At 40.1% G+C, this 12,588-nt stretch overlaps 2 protein-coding genes across 4 annotated transcripts in view; one reads left to right on the plus strand and one right to left on the minus strand.

Annotated features, from left to right (window-relative positions):
* TPR (translocated promoter region, nuclear basket protein) overlaps window positions 1-8,051 on the minus strand; it is a 75,831-nt gene extending 67,780 nt beyond the window's left edge. For all 3 annotated transcript variants that reach the window (XM_014583456.2, XM_014583457.2, XM_014583458.2), the window contains exons 1-3: window positions 7,778-8,051; window positions 6,250-6,354; window positions 4,818-4,891 (exon numbers count right to left, since the gene is read on the minus strand). In XM_014583456.2, the coding sequence (XP_014438942.1) occupies window positions 4,818-4,891; window positions 6,250-6,354; window positions 7,778-7,928 (330 nt within the window). In that variant the 5' untranslated portion in view covers window positions 7,929-8,051. The remainder of the gene's footprint in view (window positions 1-4,817; window positions 4,892-6,249; window positions 6,355-7,777) is intronic.
* A 508-nt stretch (window positions 8,052-8,559) lies between these two features.
* The window catches only part of ODR4 (odr-4 GPCR localization factor homolog), a gene marked incomplete at its 3' end in the record, with an annotated part of 45,613 nt that continues 41,584 nt past the window's right edge, over window positions 8,560-12,588 (plus strand). The window contains 2 exon segments of the mRNA XM_006166675.3: window positions 8,560-8,716; window positions 12,049-12,168. Coding sequence (XP_006166737.2) covers window positions 12,070-12,168 — 99 coding nt within the window.

Below are 12,588 nucleotides of genomic sequence, written 5' to 3' on the forward strand. Positions count from 1 at the left end.
GTCTCTAGAAACAGAATTACTTGAAACCCTTAATCTTATTTTGTCAAAATATTTCTGCTTTGCAGCAAGACAATGGCAATTTATTTGCTTTTCTCGCAATTGTAAATACCAATCTCAAATCACACACACACACTAGAACCAGTTAATTAAAAAGAGAAAGAAGTTAATACTAACATGGAGAGGTGAAAAAGAATTCCCTTACAGTTGTTTAATCTGTTTTTCTGATTACAAGTAGAGAAAAGGTTTCATATAATCACTGGTCACATTACATAGCTTCCTCTGATATGTAAAAAAAAAAAATGTTTTTCCCTTTTCTCCCTTGAATTTCTTTATAATGTCATTATAGAGTATTGAAAATATAAATGCTATCATATTTTTAATGAATAAATACAGGGAGTCTTAAAAAGTTCATGAAACAGGGACCAGCAGTTAGCGTAATGGCTATGTCATTAGACTCTCATGTAATCGACTGCGATTTGAGTCCTGGACCCGGCAGCTTAAACTCACGCCGGGCGCGTGTGCGTGTGTGCCCAAGATCCTGGGAGGAGAATGGGGAAGAAGGGATTGCAAGGTGGCCATCCTCCTTGGGGGATGATTTCTCGCTTTCTATCTCTCTGTCTGTCTCTTTCTGGCGAGTGCATGCGCCCTACAGTGAAAACCTCTCAAAAAAAAAAAAAAAAAAGTTCATGAAACATGCATACGGGACTGGCCCTGTGGTTTAATGGTTAAGGAAGCTGGATCTCATATGGTCAACTGCATTTCAAATCCTGGCCCCAGTGGCTTGAAAACCATGTCAGTTGTATGTGTATGCATGCCCCAAATCCCAACAAAATCTCCATGGAGAAGAAATGCAGTCTGAACACGCCCCACTTGGGGATGCTTTCTCCCTGTGCTCTCTTCTCTCTCTGGTGAGCATACTCATTCTCTAGCAATTAAAAAAAAAGGGGGAGGGGGGGACTAGCAGTGGACTTAATGGTTATGTCACTGGACTCCCACAGAGTTGACCATAGTTTGAGTCCCAGATCTGACAGCTTAAAAACTCATGCTGGGTGCATATGTATGCATGCCCAAAATCCTGAGGAGACTGGAGGAGAAGTGACTGCAGCATGGACATCCCCCCCGGGGGGTGATTTCTCACTTTCTGTTTGTCTCTCTGGAGAGCACATATGCCCTATAGTGAAAATCTCTCTTAAAAAAAATGGGAAAAAAAGGGAAAAAAATGTGCATTATGAAAAAACTATGCACAGATTTCAAATTTTTCTGTACCTAAATAAATTCATACTTTAATTCCATTTTTCCACAAACTTTTGAAGTAATCTGTTCTTAAGTTTATTTGGATTTTAGTTTTTTGAAGTCTCCTTTCATATGAAATATTGCTTTTTTTCCTCCAGCTTATATATTTCCTCCATGAGTGAGTGAGGAAGCAAATCAGGCAGCCCTACCAGGGTCCTCAGGCTGCAGCTTCAGTTTGGCCCTATATCATGGGCTTGTGCACAGCCAGTGTGTTCAGGGAAGTTTCCAGACGCGAATCCACAACCGTCCCATGTAAGTCAGCCTCATGGTGTTGTGATGCCACTGCTCCATTGCAGGCCACCATTTTATTAGCTTTTTCATATAGACATTATATTTCTATTGGCTCGGGTCTACTACTCTCTCCTATCATAAAGTCTTCCATGGTTTTTTTTTTTTTTTTTTGGAGAGGTTTTTGCTATAGGGCGTGTGCGCTCGCTAGACAGAGAGAGACAGAGAGACAGAAAGCTAGAAATCACCCCCCAGAGGGGATGGCCACGCTGCAATCCCTTCTCCTCCATTCTCCTCTCGTGATCTCGGGCATGCACGCACACGCGCCCGGTGTGAGTTTTAAGCCACTGGGTCCGGGACGTGAACCGTGGTCGACTACGTGGGAGTCCAGCGACATAGCCATTACTGCTGGTCCTCAAGTCTTTCATGGTTTTTATGCTTAAAAATTTTTCTTTAAATAAATACATCTTACGGTGTACTCTAAGGTTCCCAACACGGTGGACTGTCAGAAAAGTCATGATGTATTTTTCTGTTTTTTTTTTTTTTTTTTTCCCTATGTAAAAATGTATCTTGAATTTTCCAACAACCCAATATTATGGGACACATGGCAAAACGGTTAGTACAGTGAACTAAATTCACATATTTAGCATTTTACTTCCTTTTTTATAAGAACAGCTAAAATCTAGTTGAACAAAATCCTTAATCCAATTTTATTAAATATACTCAGGTTGTACATTAGATTTCTTGACTTGTTTATCCTATATATCTGTTATTCTATACAGTTTGACTTATATTCCCACCAATTACTATTCAGTAAGTATAACTTATCCAACTTTTTCTTTCAGTAGTGCTTTTGCTATTGATGTTTTATGGTTCCATACATACATTAGGATTGTTTTTTCTACCATTAAAATTTTGATGGGGGGGACCAGCAGGTGGCATAATGGCCACATCACTGGGTTCCCATGTAGTCAACCTCGGTTCAAGTCCCAGATCCGGTGGATTAAACTCATGCTGGGCGCTTGTGCGTGCATGCCCAAGATCCTGAGAGGAGAATGGAGCACAAGGGACTGTGGTATGGCCATCCTCCTGGAGGGTGATTTCTCACTTTCTGTTTTTCTGTCTCTCTCTTTCTGGTAAGCACACGTGCCCTATACCAAAAACCTCTCCAGAAAAAAAAAAAAAAATCACCAAAATTTTGATGGGCTTACATTGAATCTGCATAGTACTCTGGCCCATATGGACGTCTCAATTATTTGAATTCTTCTGACCCATGAACATGGGATATCTTTCCATGTATGTCTGTCTTCAATTTCTTTCAGCACTGTTCTATAATTTTTAGTGCACAAATCTTTCAACTCCTTGGTTAAATTTACTCCTAAATATCCACCTGTCCCTTTTTTTATGCTACGGTAAATGGGATTGTTTTCTTGATTTCTTTTTCAAGTAGCTGTTAATTGTGTATAGAAATATGACAGATTTTTGCACATTGATTATGTAAACTGCAATGATACTACATTCATTTGCTGGTTTGCAGTGTTTTCATGGAACCTGGGAGTTTTCCACACATGGATCATGTTATCTGCAAAGAGAGACCATGTGATATGTAGATGCCTCTTACTTCTTTTTCTCATCTGTTCTTCGTATTTTTAGTACTATGTGCAATAGCAAAGGCAACAGTAGAGATTCCTGCCCCATATGTTAGTGGAAAAGCTTTTAGTTTTTCACTTGGAAATACATTTTTCAGCCAGAAGACAGTGAAACAAATTATATTTCATTCCGGCAGGTGGCTTAGCAGTTAAAGTACTGGACTCCCACATGGCCCACTGTGGTTTGTCTTGGACCCAGTGTCTTCAAACTCACGCTGGCCATGCGTGTGTGCATGCCCAAAATCCTGAGAGGAGATTGGAACAAAAAGGGATTACAATATGGCCATACCCTATGGCAATATGGTCATACCCTCTGGGGGTGATTCCTTAATTTCTGCCCTGTCTCTCCAGTGAGAGCACATGCCCTATAACAAAAATCTCTCTCTCACACACAAATCTATTGTATATATGTATATTCATATATATGTTTTTTACATTTTTAAAAAATGTAAATGTATGCTATTTTTCTCGGGCTGTAGGTTCCAGCTTTTATCAGATTTATAAAGAATTAGTGATATTTTCCCTCTCCAAAATATCTTGGGTATTTGTGTTCTCCTCCTGGACTATCTGTTCTACTGTCCTCTGTATCAGTGTTACAATGTTTCCATAATCACAGTTTCATAAAACATTTTAGTATGTGGTTGGGCAAGTTTTTTTTTTTGTTTGTTTTTGTTTTTAAGTTTTTGCCATAGAGCATGTGTACTTGTTGGAGAGATATAGAGAAAGGGAACCTGAGAAATCACCCCCCCCAAGGGGGGATGGCCACACCAAAAACCCTTCTCCCCCATTTTCCTCTTAGAGAATCACACACCTGACATGATTTTCAATCTACCAGGTTTGAGACCCAACAGTGAGCACCTATGTGGGAATTCAGCGTCTTAATTACCATGCCACCTGTTGGCCCTAAGCAAATGTTTTAAAATTGATGCTTCTTGTTCAAAACTATCAGGCTATTATCACATTTCTTTCTAATCACCTTCGAAGCTACATTTCCTAGTTTTTAACCTACCTTTCTTGGATTTAAAAGTCAAAATGCATCAAATCAAGATATTTTAATTTGGAAAATCTTTTCATCCAAGAACATTGTATATCTTCATTTATGAAAGTGTATTATTACACTTTTCAGTGAAGTATTTTTCTTACAGTTTTTTCTTGCCTATCACAGTAAAGTTCACTATGAAAACAGGCTGGTATAGGGACATGGGGACAAACAAATTTATTTAGGTTGGGTGAGGTAAAGACATTATCTTTTAACCCCTCAATAAATGCAAATTTAGAAAAAAAAAGGAAGTGTCTAAAGTTCTACTTGTTAAAGAATCACTGGGTTTGACTATTTTATTAAACATATTAGTGAGCAATCCTATGATCATAATCAATCCATTTTATTATCACTGCTTTAAAGAAGTGGCTACCAATGTACAGTCATTCAAATACTGAACTGGATCACAATACCTGGAGATTGCCTATACCATAGTAAGGATTCCATACATAATTTTTATTGAGAAAATGTAGTGTACAACATATTATGTAAAAATCCAAGTAAATAATTTATATATAAATATTCTTCTTGGTGGCTATACAATCTTAATAGAAAACTTGCTCAAGTATCATGTCACAATTAGCTTTATTCAGAGGAGTAACTTTTACCTGAATGGCAATACTGCGATCCTGAGCAACTTCAAGTTCCTTGTTTTTCTCAGTTAGTGCCTTTAGTTGATTATCTGGATAGAAAGAATTTTATGAATATACGCATGTTAGCTTGATACTTGTGATGAGTATTTTTATTCAATTACTACCTTTACACATTTTAAAAATTAGGAAACTAAAACCCAGAAAGATTGAGTCGTACTTCACATTCTAAATCTGTAAATGTATTCCAAATTGACTGTATTCTCAAACAAAATTTTGTATATTATCCTCTCTCTTTTTTTTTTTTTTTTTAAGATGGCATGGAGATTAAGTTAGCTGGATCTCACTTGGCCAACTATGTGGTTTGAGTCCCAGACGGGTGGCTTAAAAGTACTTAGGGTATGTATGTGCCTGCCCAAAATTCCAAAAGGACAATGGAGGAGAAGGGATTGCAGTGTGGTCACTCACACTGGCGGGTGATCACTTCTTCCCCTGTAGCACACATACCCTATATCCCGCCCAAAATAAATAAATAAAAGAGAGAAAGTTGAGAGCTGGCCCTGTAGTCTAACGGTTAAAGGAGCCAGGTTCCACAGAGCTAGCTAACTACAACTCAAATCCCAGCCCTGGAGGCTTGAAAACACGTCTGCATGCATGCGTATGCCTACAATCCTGCCAGGATGGAGAAAGAGAGGAGATGGGGTTGCAGTGTGACCAAGCTCCATCATGTGTTACTTTTTCAATGGGGAGCATGTGTGCACCCTTTGGCAATTAAAAGAGAGATAATAGAAATCTGAATCATTCCCTTGATTATGAGCTTCCAGTGTTTCTTCTCCACTAATCAAAAAATCAAGCTATAATTAAAAGTAGTTCATTATTCTTTTACTCTATAAAGGATCTTTCCTGACCTTTGCTTTGTTCACTCATAAAAAACTACAACACATATCATTCTCTGAAGAAATGCCAGGATCTGTAAGATCTGTATACTGTCCAAGATTTAACAATGTAAATAAACATCTACGAAGAAAACCAGCTACTTATTTTTTATAGCAAGTAGATCTTAAAAAGGAAGTCTCCTGAGATTCACAAGTGTTTACAATAATTATGACAGAACGATGAGTGCTAAAACACCAATATAATCGAATTAACTGGCTTTGGTTTTTCGAAATATAAATATAGACATGGAGGTCCAGCTATGAACAGCAGTCACACTGTTACAATAAACATGGCAACACTGCTTTTAATGGCCGAATCCTGACCACTAAGCCCTGTGTTCTCACAAAACACTAAGTGAAAAATCAAAATACAGTATTCCCATAAACAAACACAATGATGCTTAACCAATCAGTATTTTCATATACAGTACGCAAATGTTTCTTAAGCATACAAAGGAGTATCTACAGATCTCAATACTTCAAAAATACTTAGAAAGATGTCATTAAACACTTACTGAGTTTCTCTAGCTCAAGCCTCAAGCTTTGGCACTCCCGGGTTTCATTCACGAGTCTCTCCTGACTGTGGGATAGCCTCTTCTCTATCTCAAAGTACTGTTGTTCTACAGAAGACAGCAAAAAAGTTAAATCAAGTAAATTGCCACATTACCAATAGTGCTTTTAATCTCTAATAACCCTGATTTAAAAATTTAAGACAGAGCACTGGGACTGCACTGCAAATGAAAAACATTCTGTGTGAACATAAATAGATTGAGCACTGAAAAAGACTCAATGAGCATTTCCAGCTGACTTATAAGACAATAGAAAAAAAAGGCCTATAACAAGTTTTACACATACACTTCAAGGCAGGTGACACAACTATTTATCTTAATATTTTCCCCAGAGACCAATAGAATGCTTAGTGTAAAGCAGATTAAATAACAGTATTTATTAAATGTTGGAAAAAAAATGTTTAGAAACTGCTTTGCCTTAGAAAACTTACTGTAAAATATTCAAATAAACACTTCAAAGTATACAGTTACTAAACACATGTAAAAATAAATGTGTGAGCTTGCCAAGGGACGGAAGGGACCATGTCTGTCCTGAACAACAGGGAGTCAGGCACAAAGAAGATACAAAGTATATGCTGCAGAAGTTAATGAAAAGAACTCGGTGTACTATCTTTCTCTCTGGGAGTCAGAGAACTAACATGCAAGATCAATTCTGCTAGATAATCAATTTTCTAAAATGAAAGTTTATTCAGAATTTCCAGTCTTAGCAAAAATACAAGACCAATTCCCTCAAAATAGTGGTATATAAATATGCAAAACAGATGTCTGTATCTTCTTATGGTAATTACTACAGTCTTAACCTTCTTCAAAGATATTCAAGCTGTTACTTTGTATAACATTCCTATGGAAGACCTACTATAGCTAATTATTAGATCTTAACATAATTTCTATCAAACTCGAACTTTTGGAGAGAAATCTGATGTATTAAACTTATTTAAGTTTGCTCTGTTTCCAGCACTGTCTTGCCCACCTAAGCTCATTTTTGTGAACACTTAGATCGTCCTGGGGGTGCAGGGTGACACGCACACTATGAACAAGTGCAAGAAGCAATGAGGCAAAGGTTTGGGAATGCAGGTGACTAGGGGAAATTATTAACATTTAAAGTTCAACAAAACAGATATAAGGCAGTCTACAGAGACATATGGACCATAGACTCTTGGAAGTATGGAGTAAACAAACTCAAATTCCTGACAATTTGTTGGAGAAAGTTAAGTGTTCCTAAAGGAGGCCCCTAGCTACAAAGAAAAAGAAATTAAACGAGGATTAAGATTTACCAAAAAATAAGTAAAACAGAATAAAGCGCCTTCTGATCAAAGTACGAGAAGTAGGAAAGAGAGGGCCTACGGTGCCCCAGGGGGCCTGGGGTGATGCCACCAGTCAGTGTCGTAGGAGTGAGAGCTTGCAAGGGGGAAGATCAGCCATAGCAGCTACAAAGTCCGACCCAGGATCAAGGGCGGAAAGGGGGCTCACTCACCGCTCTCCACCTTAAATTTCTCGTGTCGCCCCTTCAAGCCATCGATCTCGGATTGCTGATCAGCAAGGAATTTTTCAAGTTTGTTCTGGACGGACTTGGGCAGCTTGTTCAGCTCTGCGCGCTCCAAGACTTGCTGCAACACCGCCGCCATGTCGGCTGGGCCGGGGGCCGGCGCACCAGCGGCCAGCGGGGTAGAAGCGGAGAAGAAAGGAGAGGACCAGGAGGACCCAGAAGCCTGGGCCACCACCTCCGCCGCCTCGCTTGCGGGCTCGCTGCGCGCGCAGCGGCCCGCAGCTAGGCACCCTGGGAAGGCGAGTTCAGAGGTGGCCTCTGCCTCCGACTTCCGGTCGCCCGCTCTACCCGTTTGAGGCCTCGCAGGTGCCTGGGAAACGTAGTGTTTCTCCTTCCTTTCCGAGAGCCCAGTCCCGCACCGCCCATTCCTCCTCCTCCTCTCTCCCCGCCTCCGGCTCTCCGCGCTCGGCCGCGTGACCGCCGTCCGCGTGGTGGCGCCACTTACTAGTCAGCCCACGTCCCTCCCTGAAGGGCAGGGCGATCTTACCGTCAAAGCCCCGGGATGCCATGGGTCGTCCTCTTGGGCGACTTCTAGACACTGAGCCACTAGAGGGCATCGGTCCCCGCAGGGCCGGTGGGCCGGTGCCGGGCTACCGCCACGCTCTCAATGGCGTCCAGAAGGGGGCGGGGTGGCGACCGCAGTCGCGTTGGCCGGAGCGCTGCGGTGAGGGGAGAGGGGCGGCGTGCGTCATCAGTCGGCGCCTCCTGCCTGCGACCCGGGCTTTGCGGTGGGAAGTGAGGTGTGGGAAGTCGGTCGCTTTCTGATTAATTCATGGGCTGTGGAAGTGGGACCCGAGGGGAATCTGGTCCCTAGAGGCTGTTCCTTGTGCCCTGGATCTCTCCTCGGGCGGAGTTACCTGAGAACAGGTGAGTCAGCCTAGCGGCGCGACCCGTGCGCGAGAACGGGTCTGTGTGCGTGCCCTCGAGCACAGAGAGCTTCGTTTCAAGGGAGCGTGGAAAGGGCAGAGCAGCAAACGCGGGGACCGTCGTTCCGGTGCACACTCCCATCCAATTCTGAGCAATTTATGCGAAACTCCATTTCTGCACGCCTTGTTGCGGGAGGCGGGGAGTACTGAGTGACCCACAGGTACGGAAGGAGCCAGGATAGTTTTTCAGAAAGAGGATTAAAATAAAGGGTAGCCGATGTTTTGAGATGACATTGCAGGAAATGATGTTTTAAAACTGAAAACGGTTATAACAAGTTTTTAAACACATTTTTAAAAACCACGATTCCTGTGCCACTATAACAGAATTTTGTTTCTTGATGATAATTCCATAACTCCCTCAGCTCGATCTGTATGTAGGTTGCTTCACGGTTGATTAAATTCTTGTGAAAGAATTTGTTCAATTCTTGGTGAGAGATAAGGCAGGCCTGATGTCTTCCTCCCTGCAGCTCCCACAGTCATGGGCCTTCTGTGATTTGATGGTGTAGTTCTCACATGAAGTTTATTCTCTTTATCACTTCCTACCATTAAATCTTTTTCAAGGCCTCTCAGAAGTATAAACAGAAGTATTTCGTTTATGATATTTTTGTGATAATTAAGAAAAAGTAAACTAGTAAAAGGGTCAAGTGGATTTCTTCCCCCAAATAGCTTATATACAAGCGCTTTAATTAAGATAGTTGGTATGCGTAGTACTGTACTGTTTTGCTTAGGCCCGTAGTATTATCACACAGTCGATCTACCATAAGGAGACTGCAGATAGTTCATACTTAGACTCACAGAATCCTAATTAGATAGGTTTTCAGATTTGCTAGGGTCCAAATTATTTTTTACTTTGGGAAACGAGTCCATGGTGGTTAATTTGTCCCGAGTTACAGTGCTGGGACCCTGAAAGTTTTTGCTGGTGAACAACATTTTGGTAAAATTATAACTGTGTCAGACAAGATACGCATATTTAGTATGCTCTTTTTTTTTTTTTGAGAGATTTTCACTGTAGGGCGCGTGCGCTCGCTAGACAGACAGAGACATAGAGACAGAAAGCGAGAAATCACCCCCCAGGGGGGATGGTCACACCGCAATCCCTTCTCCTCCATTCTCCTCTCGGGATCTTGGGCACGCACGCACACGCGCCCGGCGTGAGTTTTAAGCCACCGGGTCCGGGACACGAACCGCGGTCGACTACGTGGGAGTCCAGCGACATAGCCATTACGCTAACTGCTGGTTCCCAGTATGGTTGAAAGAGCTCTAAAGAGGGAAAACAGACATGCTGCCAGATATTATTATCCAATAGGTTTTCCTTTTACTGCGTTAAGTTTCCTACATGTTCTTAATGTCTAGTAGGTGACACCCTGGAATAAATTAGCTTAGAATGTTAAATATCCTAACTTTGGGTTTGTTTGTTCATTTGTGCAAACATTTAGAATTATGAGGGCTGAAGGAAAGGAGAAGGAGAACTTAATAACGTAAAGTTAATACAAAGCAATGCATACAGTAAGGCATTACAAAAAGTTGAAAGCCCTTATTTTACAAAGTCATTAATGATTTAGACAGGTGACTTTCGACTTACTAAAAAAAAAAATGGTATGAAAACCTGAGTCATGTGTGTACTGTTGTCAGAAAAGGGCTAGAACGAAATGTAATGCATTTCAAGACAAAATTGTACAGGCTCTTTGTAACACTGGCAAAACAGTATCCAATAAGCCATTTCTAAGTCGAATCCATCCTCTAAAATGGAGTAATTCAAAGTCATCTTGTGATTGGCAGTTACTTGTCTTGTGTCAGATATACTTTACAAGCATACCTATAGCAGTCTAACTTTATAGTACAGAATAAGATTTACTTTCTTAAAAAAAAATAGAACCTAAATGACTATTATTTTTAAATTGTGGTTATTCAGAATACCTCACTTGTGTTCACAGTTGCCATAGAATGCATGTTTCACCAGAGAGAGAAAGAGAAAGTGAGAAAGCACCCCCTGGGGGTGGGGGAGATTGCAGTACTGTCATCTCTTTTCTTCTGTTCACCTCTTGATATGTTGTGTATACACGCACATATGCCCAGAGTATTTTTCAAGTTGCAGGGTCTGGGCCCTGAACTACACAGTTGGCCATATGGGATATAGCCACCTTAACCACCTTGCCACTAGCTGACCTTGCAGCTTTTAAAAATCTCTCTTTACAGTTTCGTCTTGTTTACTGAATATGAGTTCCTCAATATCATCATTATTTATTGCCTAGCTCTTTTATTCAGTATTTTTGTTTCTGGGCTACAGAAACTCAAAAGAGCATAAGCCAGTATGGGGAATATTCAGGTTTTTATCCAAAAGCTGTAGAGAGAACAGTCTAGCAGCTGCCATTAGTAATGATATAGCCGAAGGACTGGGTATGCGTCCCCAATGAAAACAGCATGGATTCTAGAGCCAGACTGCCTGCATTTAAATCCCAGCTTTGCCGTTTACCAGCTTTGTACTTGGGCAAGTTATTTAACCAACCTTTGTTCCTCTTAGTTTCTTTGTCTATAAAATGAGGGTTATAATAATAGCACATAGGTCATAGGGTTGTTAGGAATATTAATTGTTACTATATGTAAAGTACTTAGAATAGTACCTTATGCAAAATAGACTCTCTATAAATGTTTTTCTTGCATTGCTATTTATGTGTTTAAATTGCAGATACTCAAAATACTGTAACTATGTTCCCACAATCCCTCTGTTTACATCTGTTTCATAGCTTTATATATATATGCTTATATAACTGTTATTATGGCTTTGTCATTTATCTACTTACATAACTCTTGTGTGTATTATGAGTTGCTCAAGGGCAGAGATAGATGTTGTTCAACACTGTGCTGTTCCACCTGGTACAATTTGTAGGAAGTGGTATCTCAATATATGTTTAAAAGTAAGAACAGTGAGATTCAACAATAGATTATAAAAGATAATATTACTAGGGAGTAGAGCTAAAAGAAAAAAATTTGGTGTATTGACAACTAATTTTGTGTCCTTTTTTCTTATCCCAAGTATGAGACAGGTTTGATCTCTCATGTCAGCTCTGGCTGATTGGTAGTCATTTCCTGCAGTATTGTGTACATTTGAACTTCCTAAGGAAGAGTACCCTAAGAGTACCCTATCACTGAAAGGCACGCAGTGGTTGGTAACAAAATAGTACCACTTCTGTTGCTGTATTATCTCCATGATAAAAAACACTGGAAATTACATTTTTAACAAAAAAATTCTACGTGTGTTTTCTGGTTATTTAGGAGATTGAATTGCTCTCAATAATGGGAAGAACCTACATAGTTGAAGAGACTGTTGGCCAGTATCTTTCAAACATCAATCTCCAAGGAAAGCCTTTTGTCTCTGGTCTTTTAATAGGACAGGTATGTATCTTTTACTCTGTGTTTACTGATGAAACAAGTTACCGGTTTATTTAAAAGTTAAAAGATGCTATTTAATAATAAAATAGGAAGGTGAAAGGGTAGATAGAAAAGTGAATGAAAGTGGATCTTTGGAGAAAGTGTCAAATAGTAGGACAAACATACGTAGGTTTCCTCAGGTCAGAACATACTCCCTTTGACGACGAAAAAGTATAACGTAGATACTCCAGGATTAGAATTTTTATTCACCAGATTATTCATTTTTTGTTGTCTTTCCAAAATAGTGTGTACTCAATTCTAATCTTCATTAATCCTGGTTGTTTAATTTTTTATTAAAAAAGCTTTTGACAATTTTATCCCCATTCTAGTCGGTCTTGACTCAGAATTCTAGCAGCAGTGGTCACATATTTTATTGTTGTGTAA

Source organism: Tupaia chinensis, unplaced genomic scaffold, assembly GCF_000334495.1.
Source record: "Tupaia chinensis unplaced genomic scaffold, TupChi_1.0 Scaffold144318_1, whole genome shotgun sequence".
NCBI classification, from domain to species: domain Eukaryota; kingdom Metazoa; phylum Chordata; class Mammalia; order Scandentia; family Tupaiidae; genus Tupaia; species Tupaia belangeri.